This window comes from Ursus americanus, chromosome X (assembly GCF_024610735.1).
Source record: "Ursus americanus isolate L20-20 chromosome X, mUrsAme1.1.p, whole genome shotgun sequence".
NCBI classification, from domain to species: Eukaryota; Metazoa; Chordata; class Mammalia; order Carnivora; family Ursidae; genus Ursus; species Ursus americanus.
The window spans coordinates 61,459,211-61,480,108 of record NC_142164.1 but is presented as its reverse complement, the minus strand read 5'-3'; the positions used below and the strand labels follow the sequence as shown (position 1 = coordinate 61,480,108).

General features: G+C 34.3%; 1 protein-coding gene across 7 annotated transcripts in view; it reads right to left on the bottom strand.

Moving 5' to 3' along the window:
- Positions 1 to 20,898, bottom strand: part of ATRX (ATRX chromatin remodeler) — a 331,172-nt gene that overhangs the window by 189,952 nt on the left and 120,322 nt on the right. For all 7 annotated transcript variants that reach the window (XM_087860258.1, XM_045801308.2, XM_045801311.2 and 4 more), the window contains 3 exons: positions 15,821 to 15,893; positions 5,913 to 6,046; positions 5,265 to 5,441 (listed from right to left, as the gene is read on the bottom strand). In XM_087860258.1, coding sequence (XP_087716384.1) covers positions 5,265 to 5,441; positions 5,913 to 6,046; positions 15,821 to 15,893 — 384 coding nt within the window. The remainder of the gene's footprint in view (positions 1 to 5,264; positions 5,442 to 5,912; positions 6,047 to 15,820; positions 15,894 to 20,898) is intronic.

The window sequence follows — 20,898 nt, the reverse complement described above, 5'->3', positions numbered from 1 at the left end:
TATCATCATGTAACCTTGGTGTATGATACACTGAGAAAGATTAAATATTACTTTTGTGGTACTCTTGTCAAAATGCAAAATAACCTCAATCCAATCATAAGAAAATATTAGACAAATACATATAGATGGACAGTCTAGAAAATAACTGACCAATACTCTTCAAAAGTGTCAAAATCATGAAAGAAAAGGAGGAACTGTCACATATCAGCGATTAAGGAGACATCACAACTAAAAGCAATGTGGCATCCCTCATTGGATTCTGGAGCAGAAAAGACATTAGTGGGAAAACTCATAATAAGCAAATAAGGTCTACAGTTTACTTCAGAGGTCAGAAAACACTTTATGTGAGAAGTCTGATGGTAAATATTTTCAGCTTAGTAGGCTATACAGTCTCTGTGGCAACTACTTATCTCTACTCAACTTTGCCACCAAAAACACAGGAAAGCAGTGGTGAGTAAGTAAGTGAGTAAGGATAATGTGGTTCAGGTATAGCCTTCAGGTATAGTTAGCCAATCCCCAATTTAACTAATTACTATTGTATCAATGTTAATTGCCTGGTTTTGGTTACCATACCATAGTAAGTTTAAAGTGTTAAATTAGGGAAGCTGAGTAGAAGGTATATAGGAACTCTATACTATTTTTACATTTCATTAAACCGAAAATTCCAAAAAAAAAATTGCTGAATGGGAAGAAATCAGAGAGGGAGACAAACCATGACAGACTCTGGCCTCCGGGGAAAAAAAACTTGAGTGTTACAGAAGGGAGAGGTGTGGGGGGATGGGATAACCAGGTGATGGGTATCAAGGATGGCACGTGACATGATGAGCACTGGGTGTTATACGTAACTAATGAATCACTGAACACTACATCAAAAATTAATGATGTACTGTATGTTGGCTAACTGAACATAATAAAAAAAATTGTTAAAGATCATGATCTGAGGGCACCTGGGTGGCTCAGTAGGTTAAGCAACTGCCTTCAGCTAAGGTCATGATCCCGGGGTCCTGGGATCGAGCCCCACATTGGGCTCCCTGCTCAGCGGGGAGTCTGCCTTTCCCTCTCCACCTGTCTGCCACTCCCTCTGCCTGTGCTGTGTGTGTGTCAAATAAATAAAATAAAATCTTCAAAAAAAAACAAAAGATCATGACCTGAGGTCAGAATCTAATGTCTGTTCTATCCAAAAAATTAATAAATTTTAAAAAAACATAGGCTAACACAAATACAATAAAGAATTGCTACTGGGGAAAACGGGAATAAGGAGTTACTGTTTAAAGCGTTTCAGCTTGGGATGATGAAGAGTTGTGGAGACAGAGTGTTGATGGTACAACAATGTGAACATACCTAATGTCACTGAATTGTACACTTAAAGATGGTTAAAATGGTTAAACTTTTATGTTTTATTTTACCACAGTAAAAAACAAAAATAATAATAATAATAATAATAATAATAATAATAAAAGAACTAAGCAACTGGGAATGTGGGGGAGCACATGGGTCCACAGGCACACACATACAAATCCTTTGTTTAAGTAAAATTCTAGGGGTGCCTGGGTGGCTCAGTCAGTTAAGCATATGCCTTCTGCTCAAGTCATGATCCCAGGGTCCTGGGATCAAGACCCGCATCGGACTCCATGCTCAGCGGGGAGTCTGTCTCTCCCTCTCCATCTGCCTCTCCCCCAGCTCATGCTCTCTTTCGCATGCTCTCTCGCAAAAAGAAATAAATAAAACCTTTAAAAATAAAAAGCAAAATTCTAAACCTATTATTAATTTTTCATCACTTTATTTTGAAAATTTTCAAACCTACCAAAAACTTGAAAGAATTATTGAATGAACATCTACATCCCTTCTCCCTTCTCCATCCCTACAATTCACTTATTGTTAAGTTTACATCACATTTGCTTGCTCGCTCTCTATACACACACACTTTTTTATACTGAACCATTTAAGTGCAAATACCATGACGCTTTACCCTTAAGCATAAGGATGCTGTCGTATATAACTAAGTAACATTATCACACTTAGAAAAATAACATCAGGGGCACCTGGGTGGCTCAGTTGGTCAGGCGTCTGCCTTAGGCTCAGGTCATGATCCCGGTGTCCCAGGACTGAGCCGCACATCGCATCGGGCTCCCTGCTCAGCAGGGAGTCTGCTTCTCCCTCTGCCCCTCACCCTGATCTTGTGCTCTCTCTCACTCTCTCAAATAAAATCTTCAAAAAAAATAACATCAATTTATATCATCTAATATAAAGGCAATAATTACACTTTTAAATTATCATCAAAATAATTTTTATAACTTTTTCAAATTTAGGTGGAAACTGAAAGTTCACATGTTGGCCTTGATTTACTAAGTCAGTTACTCTCTTGATTTCTGCCCACTGCCTAACTTAAGCTTCCAGACAACAAAGGCACATCAGAGTTTGCAAAACTTGGAAAATCATGCAACTTTAAACGCAGTATCAATCACTATGATCATAATCCATATTAGAAACATAAATATGGGATTTTAATTTACTCCCTCTTTCACAAACAAATGAAAAAAACACTTGAGTAATAAATTACCCACAGAAAAGGACAGTGGAAACAGGTCAGGTCACAAAAAACTTAGGTCTTAATAAAATATTTCAAATATAACTGTGCCTACTAAAGGACTCTATATTCTGAACTGAGCCTCAGAGGCAAGATCAGAATTTCCCCTTTTGTCGAAGATACATGAAGGAATCATGCTAAGTTATGCAACCTGCTTAAATTGCTCAGGTGCTTTATAGAATCTGAAAGACAAGCTTGCAGTCCTGCTGCAAGGAAATCTATAAATTAAGCATTCACAAAATGATGTACTATTATTTATTTATTAACATGAAAATGTCCTTGACATATTAAGTACATGTGCATGGGGGGAAGCCCTCCTCTTCCTCTTTAATGAATAACTGCTGCTCAACAGCCCTTTAAATATTCAGGATTCCAAGATTCTTTCCTTAGCCCTACATCTGCACAACATTACAGGCTCCACTAGGCCATTTCATCTACTTTTGTCATATTATACATATACCATGACAACTCCAAAAACCTGAGTCATCCCACGCTGTTCTCTCACACATTCAGTCTCTATGTGACGCAAGTCAATTCTCCCCTTCAACAACCGCACCTGGTATCAACTACAGCAGTATCCTCCAAATAGATGCAAATCTAAGCTCTGAGTATCACAGAATAATAGACAACTAATCTGATCATATTATATTCTTGGTTAAAATCTTTCAACAGGAACAATGAGTGGTTGGGCTGAGGCTGTGATTCATGAGTACTAGTAATGAATGTCCTGTGCCATGTATGTTCATCAAGCTGTCTGCTTATAAAATGTGCCCTTGTCTGTATGTCTAGTATACGTCAAAGTTGTTTTAAAAAGTGGTGGTATGCCTCTGTGAATATACTAAAAACAAACTGTACACTGTAAACAGGCAAACTGTATGGTTTATGAATTGTATCTCAATACAGCTGCAATTCAAAAAAACTAAAAATAGAAATATGCTTTCTATGGCTCTCCAGCCTATAGAGTCTATTGTACTTCTCAGACACTTCCAAAAATGTTTTCCTATTCCTAATGGCAAAAAAAGAGTTTATTTGCCCTCCAGGAGTTTGGCCGTAAAGTTTTCAGAATCTGCCCCCTAAGAAACCAAAGTTTCTCTGAACATTTTGTTAGCCAAAATGCTCAGGCAAATTTCACATTTAATTTTTCAATATACCTGTGATTATTTAAGAATGCTCTCCCCCAATGTTCAAGTAAAATGGGCACACCAAAGAGGTGTGCAATGTTTACTCTACAGCCTTATGTACCCGTGGGTCCACTGCCAAGTACTCCAGTTTGAGAAACAAAAGCTTTCAAGTGTCTCCAACGCTTGGTGTCTGTTTTGGCCCAGCTTCATTTCCTGTTGTTACTTTCCCTATTCCCTCCTACAGTCCAGCTATACCATGTTAACTGTATTCTGTCCACCATGTGCCAAACATTCTGCAGAGGCTTCTAAAGATTCTTCGCTGCTTATACTATAAATCTTCACATCTACCTGCTCCTCAATTACAACTTGCTTTGCTGACTGAAACTCATCTTTGTGAAGTTGTCTCTGGGGTAACTGCCATCCCCCAAGAAGCTAAAGAAATCTTCCTTTGTGCCACACTATACAATACCTCTGTTACAGAAGACATCCTTCATAGTGCTATAATTTCATTTAATATTAATGTCAATAATACTTACAAAACTACTGAGGCCAAACCTGGCTACGTATCAGAATCATATCAGAGGTGCTTTATAAAATATATGGATACCTAGGTCTCACCACCACCAATTATGCTGTAACTGGCTTGGGATGGAGTCTTGTCCTATGTGTATTTCAAAATCCCCAAAATAATCCACATGTGTAGCCAGGCTGAAAACCACCATACAAGATAATGATTCCTTATTCATTTTTGTATTCTCAATGTTTATCATGATGCTGGAAATATGTAAGCACTCAATGCAGAAGGATTCAGACTTTTAACGTAATGAAAATTTTATCTGACTACATACAAGCTTTGCATATAATAAATCTATGCAAATTAATTGCATCTTCTATCCTTCCTTGGGAAAGCGTTATTTTGTCCTACAGTTACAGGCAATCCTATGTCATCTACATAGCCTTTAAATATATTTTATTTATTGTCATATTTGTCTTTTTAATCTAAGTGTGTATGACTACTAAAGGTTAAAAATATTCTTTGTGTCATCTCTCAAGTTTCTGGGTTCTCTTCCCACTCTAAATTCTTTATTTCACTCTCATGTAAGAGAATAGTTGTTACCAGTGTGCTGATATTCACTTAATATAGCTGGTCCAGACATATTTAAATTTCATTACTATAATTAGTTTATAAAACCAGTATTGTTCCTAAGGCACCTGGGTGGCTCAGATGGTTAAGCATCTGACTCTTGATTTTGGCTCAGGTCATGATCGCAGGGTCCTGAGATCAAGCCCCATGTTGGGCTCCACAATGAGCATGAAGCCTGTTTGGGATTCTCTCTCTCTCCAGAGCACGAGAGGGGGGAGGGTCAGAGTGAAAAGCAGACTCCCCACTAAGCAGGGAGCCCGATTGGGGACTCGACCCTGGGACTCCGAGATCATGACCTGAGCTGAAGGCAGATGCTTAACTGACTGAGCCACCCAGGCGCTCCCTCCCTCTCTTTAAAAAAAAAAAAAAAAAAAACAGTATGTTCCTTATATTCAGAATTAAAATGTCTTACCTTTCCTTCTATTTCTGCCTTTGGCTTCTTTGTGTTCTTTAGGCTTCATCTTTTTTTCTTCTCCAGATTCTCCATCACTCACAGTGAGTTTGTGCCTCAAAAGCCTATGTCTGTATCTTGGCTTCTTAGATTCTTCAGAATCTGAATCTGATTCAAAATTGACTTGATTTTTTGCTTCTAAATGGAGAAAATGAATCAGTAAAGACTTCTTTCCTTTAAAGTCCTTAGACTTTTTTCCTTTAAAATGTTTTATAAAACTATTTTGTTTGTTGAAAATTATCAAGATTTATGAAAAAGATCACAGCTTGCACTTACTTTGATATCACTGGTAATACCAGGCAATCTTATACATCAGACTTGATCTATTATTATTAAATATTGATTAAATATCACCAATAGACACTTGTAGATTTTTTAAAAGGGAAAAAATATATTGCTTGAAAAATCATCTGTTTATTGGCAATAACTGATAAAACGTGCACAATTATTACCAGATACTCAAAAGGAGTAAAGGTAGTAGTAAAGTTTTAAATATTTTAATAAACTCCAAATGCATATATTATGAAATATCATGGTCAGATAGTCCTCAAAGACTGAACTGGTCAAACAATCAAGTTATGACATCCTATACTTCTCTTTGGAGCTCACCCTCATCTCCTGGATTTTCTTCATTGTGTTTTCCAGTTCTTTTTTTCCCTTCTTCTGGTTCATCATCTGAAGATCCATCCTCATCAGAGGAAAGATTGGCTTTAATTTCTTCTAAAAGCATCTTCTTGGCAATTCTTGAGTAAAAAGACAGTAAAAATAAAACTATATATTTGGTGGTGAAGTGTAACAAATTTAAAAAAAAATTCTCACTATCAAAATAGAAATAAATGTATAAAAAGATTTTATACTGTCAATAAAAAACTACCAAAACCATGTTTTAACCTAAGCTACCAACCAAAACTTTTGAAAATGCTCTTAGCACTGATTTGTTCCAATTCTAAATACTTCTGCAATTTATTTAAAAACCTGAGGGACATTTCTACTATTTTGACGAACTGCAACTTCATGCTGCATAATCTTCCAATCCTGTATTTGCTCTGCTGCCATCATCCAACAACTACAGTATCAGATAGGCCCACATAATAAATCAACTTATTCAGACAAATGGCATTCCAAGACAAAACTCCACATGAGAAGACTATTCAAAGCAAAACATACTCTTAGAAAATCAATGTGTAATAAACCACTTTGTTATCAAACAGTGCCTCAAACTGGTGAATAATATTTTTGGCACTTAAGTTTCAATTTAATTCATAAATTCTGCTAATGAAATGAAAGCATATACCATATACTAAGTATTGAGGCAATCAGAAATCCCTAATAATATTCAAACTAGGGCAGATAAGAGAAGGGACATGAGTGCTATTAATTATACACATGGTAAAAGAACACAAAATACCATAAATGAGTCTTCACTTTCCAAAAAAGTAGACAGTGCAGTAGCCTTACTCATACCAAAATTTCTCAAGATGTTCCTCAAAGACCAATTGGTTAATGGAAAAATCAACTGCTAAAAGCATGAGAAATACTTCTTTAACATCATCAATAAAATATAATCCTAATAAATTTCCATGTTTACGCTAAAGGAAAACATCTGAAAATGTAAGATAAAAGCAATCATGCAGCTTTTGTAAGGTGAGGTGTTTTGCACCTGGAGTGTCTTTGTGATATAAAATTATAAATAACAGTAACAAAGGAATACCTTATAGAAAGGTTCAAAAGGAAGGCCGCATGATTCTCAGTTTTCCATGAACTAAGTCTTATGGGATAAACATCCACTCTACAATCAAGATTAACTCTCTAGCTTAGTCAAAAACTTACAGCTGGAATTATGGAACTTCTGTTATTTTTGGATTTCAAACCCCTCTTTAGATTTCTTAACATACATTCACATTTCAATCAAGATTCACTCAATGGCAGGAGATGTTAATGCCTTGGTAATTTTATTTGAAAGGCAGACTGTTCATTACTAGTTTTATTCAAAGATATATAGCAAAGGCACCAAAATAGGTAACCACTTCATAAATACTTATTATCTGCCTTTTGGTGCTTCCTTCTCTAAACAGACAGATTAGAAATATTTAGACAACAAAGAGAGCTACGAAGTGCTAAAGGAAACCACAGATGAGTTTGCTTTTTTGAGGGTTTTTGATCTGATTTGTGTTTCAATAAAGTAAAGATTGGATCACTCCAATTTAAATCCTACTGTAGTTGAGCTATTAAGTGTTGTTATTACACTTCTAGATCAGTGGTTTGCTGACTTGGATTGTACACAGTAAACTTTTTAAAATGGAGAATATAGGGTTGTCAACTTTTCATTTTGCCAAGAATAAAAATTTAAAGCCAAAATTGTTTATTTTCATCATTTTATGAAATAAAGACTATTTCAACAAACCCTCCACAAATTAAGAAACAGTTTCAGAATGAAGGGTGGTTCTTTAAATTTAGTAAAAGCATCTATCTAGAAAAACTCTCTAAAATCATCTTAAATACACACTACATTTGTCATTTCCCATGGACAAGGAAAAACTTTCTTGAACCAATTTGGGTAAAACCACTGTTTTGGAATGAATATGTGTGTGTGTGTATACACACACACACACACACATAAATGTAAAGTGTTGAATAATAGATTGCAAATAGAAAAACAGTTCATTTGCAGTTACAAGATCTTATATCACCATTTGGGTAGTACAGTAATAACCAATAAAAATACAAGTACTAATTTAGTTACACTAAAGGTTACTTCAATCACCTGATTTCAGTTTGTATTTACAAGTTCCAAAAAAGTCTAAAATTCTATATTATCTGTAAAGACATGGTTAATTTTAAGAAACCATAAAATTTTTCTTCTTTCAAACTCTAGACTCGTAAGAATATGTCTACTAAATGGAAGGTCAAAATATGTAAATCTACCTAATTCATACTCAAGTTTTAGACTGTCATGAAAAAAACTGAGAGATATGATACACATGAGATAATAAGATACAATTTTATATCAACTGTGAAATTACATAAGTCATGGAAAATTAAATTAGATTCATACACTGAAAAATTACATGATTTATCAATCAACAACCTTCATTAAGAACATAATATATAGAACAATCACAATCACTTTAGAAGCAGGAAAAAAAATTACAAAATTCAGAGAATGGTCATCTTTCTCCAAACTGAAAAGTTACATACAGAGTAATGGAGATTCCCTTAGCTTTACCTCCCTAAGATGGTTTAGATTTACCCTCTAACACCTTTTGGCCAATGGAAAACCTGATGTATAGCCATGTAATATTAAGCCCTAAAAAGAATAAAGTTAAATAATTTTGCATGACTGATGGCTCAAGTCCACTAGGTCAAAGACACACTGTATCATAAACCTAGCCTATCACATAACCTACACCTCAAAGTTAGAACTTAATTTGAAGGACCTAAGGGCTGAGGCTGACCTTCAACCTGAGTAGTCAGCAAATATGTTGAGGTGAGATGTGTCCCATCTACAAAGCCTGCTGTGAGATGCTTTAAGGGAAACTCCACTACCTTAACTCTTGAGTCACGGGCCACAGAGACTTCAAGGACATCATCACTTGAGAACCAGCTGAGGCTGGCAAAGCATCATTTTGGAGGCCTCGGCTGGACCCGTGCTGGTATGCATGTGATGGATGTATAGTCATGATCCCTAGTTGATTTCTGTTTGCTCTGAAGTTTCCTTTCTTGAGGCTTTCCAGGACGTTTCTGAGAAAATCATCCAGGCAACAAGGTACTGCCCCCCTGGAATCTCAATGCTCAATATTACATCTTGGGGCAGGTGTAGCATCCAAAGCAGTCACGAATCTATCAGAAGCATTAGAGGCACAGGCTGTGCCACTCTGTGGCAGAAAACCTGGGCAGAGCTGGAAGTAATGGAGCCACTCCTCCATTTTCCTGAAAGGGAGGGAAGGGAGAGGGGGAGAAAGCAAAACAATATGGGAGGAAGGGTAAAAACCCACAAAAAACAATGATCGGAACTGGTGCATGAGAGAATAGAACCCCAAAACCCAAACAAGCTAAGCCTTCTAAATCACATAATACCAAGGCAATGTCTTATTACCCCCTTACACCTTTATCTACTAAAAGGAAGCAAAAATAAGGAATCAGCCCAACAGTGGAAAGACAAACACACAAGCAGGGGAGAGAGAGAGAGAGAGAGAGAGAGAGAGAGAGAGAGAGAGAGATTGCACGCCAAGAAAGCCTTTAGTTTTTGTGATTCTATCTAGAAAGGAAATTCATAATGTTCCTTGTGTAAGTACTCAAACAGGGGGAAAAAAGTAAACTACCTCTTGCTGGTACATAAATCAGTAATTCAAAACATTAAATTTCTAAAATAGGAGCAATCAAGAGAAGGATCTGTTGCACCATGGAGGTTTTAGAAAAACAGCCATTACAAAAGCAACACAAAATTTTAGAGCTAGAAAAAGGGACCTTAGAGTCCTAATTCTGTCATTTTACAGATGAGGAAACATGCTTAGAAAGGGAAAATGATATGGCCAAAGAAACAAAGTTAGTGGCAAAGCCAGAAGTAGCACCTAAGATCCTGAATCCCAATATTCTCTAATATGCCAGTGCTATATTCTCTACTCATTCACTACTACTACGCTTATGAGTACTTGGTGAATCTACTATAGTCACATTCTTAAAGATAACTGTATTTTATTGATTTCCAAATATGTATTTAGAAATGAAAGAATTGAAGCCTCTTTTTTTAAAAATTAAAAAAAAAATTTCTAAACATCTTTAGTCCAGTATGCTCCATCTCTAAAATGCACTTGACAGGCCATCTCAGATACATCCCTATAATCTACTGTTTTATCTTTTAAGAGATTCTGAAAACAGGTCTGAAGAAAATTGCTAAATAAAATATACAATTTTAGAAGGCCAAAAACTATGGTGCATCCATGCACAAAAATGACAAATTTTTTTAAAAAACTGTTTACATTTTGTGTACAATACCACAATAGAATTAAATAGAAAATTTTTTTTCTAAACAGAGAATTCTGAATAAGATTATAGGTTTAAATGTATACCCTTTAGAGATACAAAACAAGTAAGTATATGCTATGCTAAAATATCATACCACATTCAAAATGTTGATATGTAAAACAATTCAAATGACTACAGCCAAAGAATGTTAAAAACTTCTTGTGAAAACAAGGTGATGAACCCATACTCTTCTAATAAAGTATGAGGCATTAGCAAATGTTATATACTTCAGGGTTAAAAATAAAAACAAATATTTCAAACCAGGTGATGGACATTAAGGAGGGCATGTGATGAAATGAGCATTGGGTTTATTAAGACCGAAGAATCACAAGCCTGTACCTCTGAAATCAAGAATACATTCTATGTTAACTAACTGAATTTAAATTAAAAAATGTTTTTTTAAAAAGCCTAAAATATTTCATAGAATTACTACGGAATTCCTCATCTTCAAAATCTGTATTAGTATTTTTGTAACATCTTAGTTCAAAATTAGTATTCTTGATATGAACCCTTATATAAAACATGACTAAGGCATAATGATCTGTACCCAAAAATGGTGGTGTTTATGAGATAATGATGATGTAACTAAATAATCAAAAGCTAAAAAATGATTTGAAACACTTGTTAGTCATATGTCCTACAATGTTTGCAGTTAATGAAAAACAGCACTGTTTTCTTTTTAGTGACGGTACCAGGAAAATTAATATCAAATAACTTTCTTAAAAATCTTAGAAGTAGAAATAGAAAAGCTATATGAAATTAAGAGTCCACAGTTTATTAACAATTTATACATAGGCTACAATGTTTGACTCAAATTACAAAATGTGCATTCCCTGATTTTATGCAAAATCTAAAGCAGTTTTAGAGGAAATCTTAACAAGAAAAATTTTATTAACATTGACATAAATTTAGAAAATTTGATATTAAAGAACTAGTTTATTATTTTCTTATACTTGAAAGGTAAAAACAGGATTGACTCATCTCATTTTTATTTATAAACTTCAAAGCTAAAGACAAAGGAGACATATATTAAGTCAGAAAAATGAATCACTTTGCTAACACTAGAAAATGCAAGCTCTCTTTGTGGGGCGGGGGGGGCTATTTCCCATTCTCTGAAAGTCCCAATATCACCAAAGAACAGAGAACAGGAAAGGAAGACTTAGATATAATGTTTAAACCTTAAGCAGAGAGATCACCACTACTGACCATATTTATTTCCTTGCTGAAAATTCTAGAATAAGAAAGAGATCTTATGGCAACTGCAACCAGTTTAGTTATCTACAAATGGATCCTATATACAGACTAGACACCTATATATATTTAAATGACTTACAATACTTACCTGCACTATAAAAACAAAGTAAATTGAAAAAGAGTTACCTTGAAATTGCCAGGCATTTAAAACCCTTACTCAAACATAAAAACAAGTAAAATGCTTCATTAATGCTAGCTTTGTTTTTCAAAACAATAAAGGAGAACCAAAGCAATTTTGGTAACCAAACAGGACCACCATAAAAAAAAAACCAAAACATTTCAGAGAAAAAATTATTCCAGATTTAGCAAATTCTTATAAAGAATAAAGACATGTATAGAAGATGAACATTCTGAAAAGTGCTTAAAATGGAAACCAAATGAAAAGTCTTTTGTTGAAGGGACTTGAGATATACTCAATCCATTAAACATTGCTGAAATCAGGTAAACAATCATTAAATATCTTCATTAGCATGAATAACATCCAGGAACAATTAATTAATTCTGAAAATATGCTGAATTAATAGTACAGAACCTTCATCAACAGAATACCCTCACCAAGATAGTAGGGAAAAAACAATTATTTGTATATTTTCCAGTTGAAAAGTAAAGTATTCCCAAATAACAAAATAATTGGAAATTTTTAAGGCTACAGGGGACTCCCACTATAATTAAGCAGAACTTCTATTAACAATGGACAATTCCTTTAAGCAATCCCCACATCAAATTTTGCTTCTATGTAATAAGTATTTAGCCCCACTGAGAAAGAAATTATGAGAAAAACTACAGAGTATTAGACTCAATTAAGCATTCTTCAAATACAAGGTAAATATTTGTATGTGTGTGCCAGGGGAGGATATCCATATAAAAATCTCAGCCTTTAGTCAAAATTGGAATAAAAAAAGAATGCTTAGGAAAAATTTACAAATCAAGAACATACTGAAAATAATTCTTTTTTGGAGAGACTGGACTCCTCACTGATTTAGTATGCAACCTCTAAAGATAAGCCCGGTTTAATGATCCTCAACACTACCACTGTTAAACTTGAACAAACTAACATCTCATCACTTAGGCTAATTCACAATGTAGATATTCAAATATAGGACATTAGAAAGTGTTTGGTCAAAACATCCCTTTTACAGAATCATAATGTATTTTCAATGCCAGCTAATTGTAAAAATGCAACTATAATAAAAAATTATATAAATAAATGTTTTTTCAATGAAAGAACCAATTTAAAACACAATAAGTATTTGAAAGGCAACATTAACATAATGGCAAATTCAAATAACGGACTTTAAAATTACATATGTAATTTAAATAACCTGACAAACTATTTCATATTATTCTCCCTTTCAAAAAGTACATAAAGTCTAAGCTATAAAATTCTAAGTTAATTCCCAATTATGCAAAATTCAAACTATAAAGTTAGTCTATTTACATTTTTTTCTAAAAAAGTCAACCAAAAAAAAGTTCAACTGTCAACCTATAATATTTTTCACTGTTTATTAAATAAATGCAATTAAACAGAAATTAATTTATAAGTTAGACCACTCTATCTCACAATAGCATACCTTGACTTTCAAATATGAATGATGCCACATAACAGTATGCCAAAATAACAAATTTATATATTCAAACCTACTAAAATATTCAGGACATGGCTAAGTCTTTTAAATGACCTCAAAAACTATCATAGCTTTAAAAATAGAATAGATAGAAACAGTAGTGAAGTCCACTGTAAAACCTTCCCATAAATATATATAAGTATATATGTCATATATAAGTATATCTGTTTAGGGAATTATAAAGTATTTACTTCCTCAATATCAGAAATATCAAAACTTCTTTGGCTACAAACTACCCTCCATATCTTGATTTTAACAAATTCTTTCAACTTTCATGAAAAGATGCATTATAATTAAAATTAAATGCTTGAACAAGAAAAAAGTTTCATAGAAATTTATTGCATCCAAATACTTAAAGCATTGGTATTAATACACTATTTACCTCTCCATAAATGTCAACACTGAAAATGTATTAACAACATTGCTAAAAAGTCAAAGCATATGAAATGTATACACAATTTATACACAATTACACAATTGTGTACAAATTTACACACAATTACAATATGCTGTGTACTAAAATACATCCTACTCAAAAATGTGAAATTGGTAAAAATAATTCTAAAACTTAATTATGACCCACAAATAAATTTTTAAAAGTTGCTTAGTGCATATTCAAATATGCTCAAATACATCATCTATGCTAAAATAGTTCCAGAAGGTATATATGCCCATCATGGGTATTAGATACCTCTTTGGTATGTTGAAAATGAAACAAGTTATTAATGATATATTTTATAAAGGCACACTGAAATAAGTATAAAGAAAAACATGTTCAAGATAAAATTCAATTCTTCTCAAAAGTACTGAACAGGGTTATATTTTTTTAATCACAAATACGAGATGGAATTAAATATACCTTCCAATAAAATACTTGCCAGTTACAGAGAGATATAATCAAACAACTTAAAAAATGAAAATGATATTCATATTTTGACAAGTTCTAACACAGATATAAAATTATCATACCTCAATGACACTCTCATTTGGTGGCTAAATATGAGATTAAGGTTCATCACTTATATAGTTAAATTAGAATATAGCATGTTTTAAACATTACTAGCCTTTTAATAACATTTGAGTCCTCATGGTTTACAGGAAAAGAAATTAGTAGTCTAAATAAGTAAAGAGGAATTAAAGCACTTTAAAAGAAATTTTTAAAATGCTTTCATAATCTTGCTAAGATCATGTACTATAAAAATTGCTGATGAATAAAATGTATGCCTTTATCAATCCATTCTGGACCCCACCCCATCTCATAAAATAATTGGATACATATATTTTTAATAAAGAAAAATAAGTAGGTAAGCAGCATCTGAATCACTGTGCCCATGAATAATCTCTACTTAAAAGTACAAAATAAAATTGTTCATTTACCTTAATAAAAACATTCTCCTATTAGAAGGATGCTGATCTTAGAAACAGAGAGCCCTATAAGCATCAACAAGATACAGAAAACTGAGCTAGAATAACAGGCCCACAGCATTTACTAACTCAAAGTTAATTTCCTACAAAATTATGACACAAAAATTACATGCATATTTTCATGTTTTCTTAATCTTAAAACTTACAATTAGGAATAAATGGATGGTTAATATAGTGTTCTTTAGTAAAACCATCAAGTCTATCATTGATAATGTGTTAGAATTAATCAGGGAAAATTTCATCCAACCCTTTCATTTTAGAAATCAGAAAATTTTGGCAAAGTAGTTAAGTCACTTGCGCACAATCACACATTAAAGAAGTTAGAACTAGAAATCAGATATTCTTATCCCCATTATTCTAAAATTCTACCTACTACACCACACGATCTTGTTGAAGATTATGAGTGTGGGATATACTACACTTCAGGAAGGATTTAAAAGACAGGTTAAAAAAATAGGGTTATATTCTTTAATACATTTTCATTATTCTTCATTCTTCACCCATAGGATATGGGTGTATCTCTGCACTTTCTTCTTCTCCCAGCCATCCCTTAAGTCAAGTGAATCTGTAAAGGCTACACTGTTTACTTCTAATCTACTGTTCAAGTCTTATTAAAGGTAATACTATCATACTATCTATTTTATTTGAAAAATGGTTAAAATCCAAATCAGTCTGGATACTTTGTAAATTGATACTTATTTTGAAAATAATTTCTTAATCTTACATATCAGAGCAATCTCCTTTTCTTCACTTTGAATGGGTCTTAATAAATCGGACCACCATATTAGATGGCAATTAAAACAATAATCAAATATTGAGGAGAGAGATGTCTGTTGTCACCAATTTATTGAGATATGATTTACTTTCATCAATAAAATAATCTGCCGAAATTAAAATATTCTCAAAAAATGATCACAGTTTACATGGGAACGTAAAATTGACAGTGCTGTATTTATAACACACCCTATGCTAGGTGTGTTAATATTTATATTTACTTTCTCTTAAGGTTTCTGAGTTTTAGCCCATTTTCTGGCCTTTCTTTCAAACTTGCAGGAAGACTGTGAGCGAGTCTTTCTAAGGCAGGCACTCCTGGTTTTTACAACCGGCTTGCGGTTCCGTTGCTGCTGTTTGTGCCCACGCCTAGGGTGTGTTATAATCTTTTTAAAGTCCTTACAGATGGAATCATACCTATTCTCAGGATCATTGTCGTCGTCGTCATCATCCACTGTGACAGGTACTGATTTAGATAAGGCTTCATCTCCTTGAGGGGAAAAAAGTGTACTTAAAATTAGTTTTAAATTATCTATATAAGTAAAATCATGTAAAATAAAACTGAAAGCCACGAACATCAAAACAACTAGTGGGTTCTAAACTGTACTCTGGATCCAAAACATGAGTAAAGAGAATTTATAGGGAAAGCACAATGGGGAATTTACGAAGTGCCAGGAGTAAAACAATAGTTGGATTTTATATATTTCAAAGTTCCTCCCCAGAATACAACAGTTTTAAAGCTAATCCTTCCCAGTAACAAGTCTTTATCAATTTGGCATCACCGTACCATAACTTTCTTGCTGAAATAAGCTTTGTAGTGATCCATTTTAAGTTTAAAGTTAACAGATGTCTAATTTATCCTGTTAAATTGAAGAATAGCAAAATTGCTATTAATATTTTGGTAGTAGCAAGTAAAACATACTTAAATCTGTATAGCAGTCATGATCAGAATTACCAAGAGATATATTCAAGTATAGTAAAACTGATTTCCTTATAAAAAGCTACATTTCTATCTTTTGATTTAAAATCTAAAGAGGTTAAGATTTGTGCATTTCACTGTATGTAAATTTTACCTCAAAAACAAACTTATATATTGACCTCTGATTAATACTCTATAGGCTGAATTAATTAGGGAGTAGTATTCTGATGTTTACCATTTATTTTGAAATGCATCAAGGATTTCAAGGGCATTACATTGAGTGAAAAAAGCCAATCTCTAAAGGTTACACATTTCATGATTCCACCCCAAAATAATAAAATTAGAGATGAAAATGAAATTAACACTTGCCAGGGGTTAAGAATGGGGATAAGCAAGGGAATGTGTATAAGGGTAGCACAAGGGGACCCTGTGGTAATGGAACAGTTCAGTATCTTGGTTGTAGTAGTGCTTATACAAAGCTACACATGTGATAACAATTGCATTGAACTATACTTACATATACATACACACACAAACAAATCAGTGCATGAAAAACTGGTGAAACTGCAATAAATCTTCAGTTTCCTGGTTTTGATATTGTATTACAGTTATACAGGATGTCACCATTGGGGAAAACTGAATGAAGGGTATTGTTCAAGACCTCCCTGTATGGCTTTCTTTTCTTTTCTTTTTTTTTTTTTTTTTTGCAATGTCCTGTGAATTTATAATTAATTCAAAATGAAGAGTTAAAAAGGCAAAAAAACTAGGTACATTGATGGATAAATAGAAGGATATATAAAGAGACATGTGATAAAGTAAACACAGTACAATGTTAATGACAGAACCTTTTCTGTATATTTAAAACTGCTTTGAGGGCACCTGGGGAGGTCAGTCAGTTAAGTGTCTGACTCTTGATTTCGGCTCAGGTCATGATCTCAGGGTCATGAGATCAAGACCCGCATCACGCTCTGTGCTGAGCACGGAATCTCCTTGAGATTCTCTCTTTCTCCCTCTCCTTCCCCAAGCTCAAGCTCTCTCTTGTTCTCTAAAATAAATAAATAAATAAATCTTAAAAAAATAAAATTGCTTTATAATAAAATATAGGGAGAAAATATTGAAGGAAAAAAATCCATAAAGAACACTGACAACTATAGGTTCAGGATAGAAATATGCTAAATACAGGGGTGCCTGGGTGGCACAGTGGTTAAGTGCCTGCCTTCGGCTCAGGGCGTGATCCCGGCGTTATGGGATCGAGCCCCACATCAGGCTCCTCCACTATGAGCCTGCTTCTTCCTCTCCCACTCCCCCTGCTTGTGTTCCCTCTCTCGCTGGCTATTTCTGTCAAATAAATAAATAAAATCTTTTAAAAAAAAGAAATATGCTAAATACAGAACGGCAAAAATAAAATCTTAGAATATCCTACCAAACTCACAATAAATACCTCAAGCAGACCAACCTTCAAATGAAATCTTACTAGTAATATTACCGTCACTCCACTACTACACTTTTCAAAACCTGACATATCCTTCAAAGTTGAGTTCAAATGTTACCTGTTCTTATAAGTCTTCTCCTAGTATTTAGATTAAGTGGCCCACTTGCTATTTATCACGCAGCCCACTTTAGTTTTATATGTTTCTTGTGGTATTTTTTTAAATAATGACTCGTCTATGTCTATCTTGTTCACTGGACTGCAATCTCCTGGACTATGTTCTTCATTTTGGTTGCTCATGCCATTCTCAAGTCCCAACTATTGTACCTCTTAACAGGATACCCAACTATGGCTGAATAAACTGGAATCATCTAAATATATGGGAGAAGGGGAGGCATTTTAAAAGTTCAAAAATACTGTTCCCTTAATTAAGTTGGACACATTAGGAAAATATACTATGATCATATATACATACAAACAAATTATTAAGGAATGCCACTTATCGGGATGCCTGGGTGGCTCAGTCAAGCCTTCGGCTCAGGTCATGATCCCAGGGTCCTGGGATGGAGTCCAGCATCGGGCTCCTTGCTCAGCAGGGAGTCTGCTTCTCCCCCTGCCTGCCACCCTCCCCTCCCGTTTGTGCACTCTCTGACAAATAAAATCTTAAAAAAAAAAGGAATGCCACTTATCATTGGCGCATACCCAAACTTATCTTGAAACACAGTACTTTTTATAGTGCTTGTTTTCAACACCCTTCATAATCTTTTTTGCTTAGGCAATTTTACAAAGGCCAATTTTTAGATGTGTTAATTCCCAAGCAAAATTATCTTCTTTTTTTCATCTAAAGTAATCAGTTCCAAGAACTATCCAGGGTAAAGAAAATCCAAACAACAAGGCTTATCCCACCAAATAGCTGAAAGACTGGCATCTGCAGAAGAGCTCAATTCTCAAAGCTTCTGTGGATACATACGTGAAAAAAGGATCACTTTCTAATCAGCACAATGATCCTTCAGAACAAAGTTACATGGAACACAATGATCAAAATGGAACACAGTGATCAGGTAAGGAATTATTGGGAAATGCACCATACAAATATTTGCCATACATTGCCATCTCTTCTTAAGATGTAATGAATACATATTACTTATTACACTATGTCTTAATAGTTCCAAACATGAGAGGTATATCATAGAAACCTCTCAAATATGTCAAATCAAGTTAGATTTTGGGAAATGAAAATTAGCAATTGAAATCAAACATGTTGACTTCACTGGGGAAGCTGTTTAATCATGGAAACCAGTTTTCCAAAGTCTAAGATTATTTCAATAGCTTACAATTTGCCAATGAGAATACTCCACGTAACTACTCACAATTTATTATTCTTATACTCTAATCCTTAATAAGAGTTTTCCCAACTAACCTGACAACAAAACATCGATATGATGTCAGAGTAAGTTCAGATTTTACTTTGAATACAAATAATCTCTTATACTACCAAATAGTTGAGCCTTGAACAACACGACTTTGAACTGCTCAGGTCCACTTATGCATTTTTTTTAAAGTACACCAGTATAACTATTTTCTCTCATGATTTTCTTGTTATTTCCTTTTCTCTAGCTTACTTTATTGTAAGAATATAGTATATAATATATAAAATATACAAAATATGTGTTAATCAACTATTTATGTTATTGGTAAGACTTCCAGTCAACAGTAGGCTATTAGGAGTTAAGTATTTGAGAAGTCAAAAGCCATGGGACTTTTGAGAAGTCATAAAGTCATGGGTTTTTGACTGAACAGGGGCGAGCATCCCTAACCCCTGCATTATTCAAGGGTCAGCTGAAATTTTGGAATCAAAGCTCTCAAAAACTAAGTTTTACAAGTTGTTGCCAAAGTTCATTTGGCAGCAAAACCTGATCTAAACTGTTTATTCCTTTAAGTATGAATGTTCACACGTTTTGCTGCAGAAATACTAATTTGTTTAAGCATGGGTGTGTTGCCTCACATGCAATTGGGGCTATTACATAATATATGCTAACTAATCAATACTATCTAAACGTCAAAAAGCTGAAAATTCTGAAACACACTGGGCCCAACAATTTGGGGGACAGTAGTTAAAAGTCCACAGAGGCATCTGATACAGCAACACATTAAACTGAATATGCCATGAAAATCACACTTGGTTTTCAAAACAACTCATCAGATAACACTCCATACAAGGAATGTAAAGTTTTATTAAAAAGCAATATTCAGGGATGCCTGGGTGACTCAGTGTCTGCCTTCAGCTCAGGTTATGAAGCCCTGTGTCAGGCTCCCTACTTAGCAGGGAGTCTGCTTCTCCCTCTCCCTCAGCCCCTCCCCCATGATTCTCTCTCTCTCTCAAAATCTTTTAAAGAAATAAAAAATAAAAATAAATAAAAAATTTAAAAAGCAATATTCAAGTTAATTGCACAAAACCTAATTGAGATAAATGGAAACTCCTAACCTAAGGAATGAAAGGAAAAATTCAAACATTCTGCCTGTGCTGGGAACACATTTATACCTAAAATCTCCTTTATAAAAATTTAAAAATAAAGTTCAGGTGGACTTCTGGTGAAGATGGCAGAGCAGGAGGATCCCAGGCTCATCTCATCCTATGGTTGTATCTACGTAACAGCCACAACAGTGCAAATAAAAAAGAAAATGATCTGAGGACTGGCAAAACAGACTCTCCACAGCTAAATGTAGAGACAAGGCCACAATAAAGAGGGTAGAAAGGGCAAAGATGCCGTGGGAACCAAAGTGACCTGTGGATCTGTCAGAGGAAAGGAAGGATACCACGGGCACATACAGGGAAGAAGAGCAGACCCGCAGCTATGCACTCCAGGCATGGAAGACCCAAGACAAATCTCAATAACATTTGGCTTTGAAAGCCAGAAGGACCTAACTTCCCAAGAACTTAAAACTGATGGGGCTTCCCACATTAAATTTTAAAAATCAGCAGGCTCAACACTGGAAGAACCAGGGGGCAACAGGAAATTGAGTCCCCATCCTCAAGACACAGCACAACAAACAACCCCAACGGCATACAAACAGCAGTTTGAAAAGGGCCTGGGGTATACGAGAAGATGGTTTCTTTACTAACCTCAGAGCATGTGCTGGAAGGGC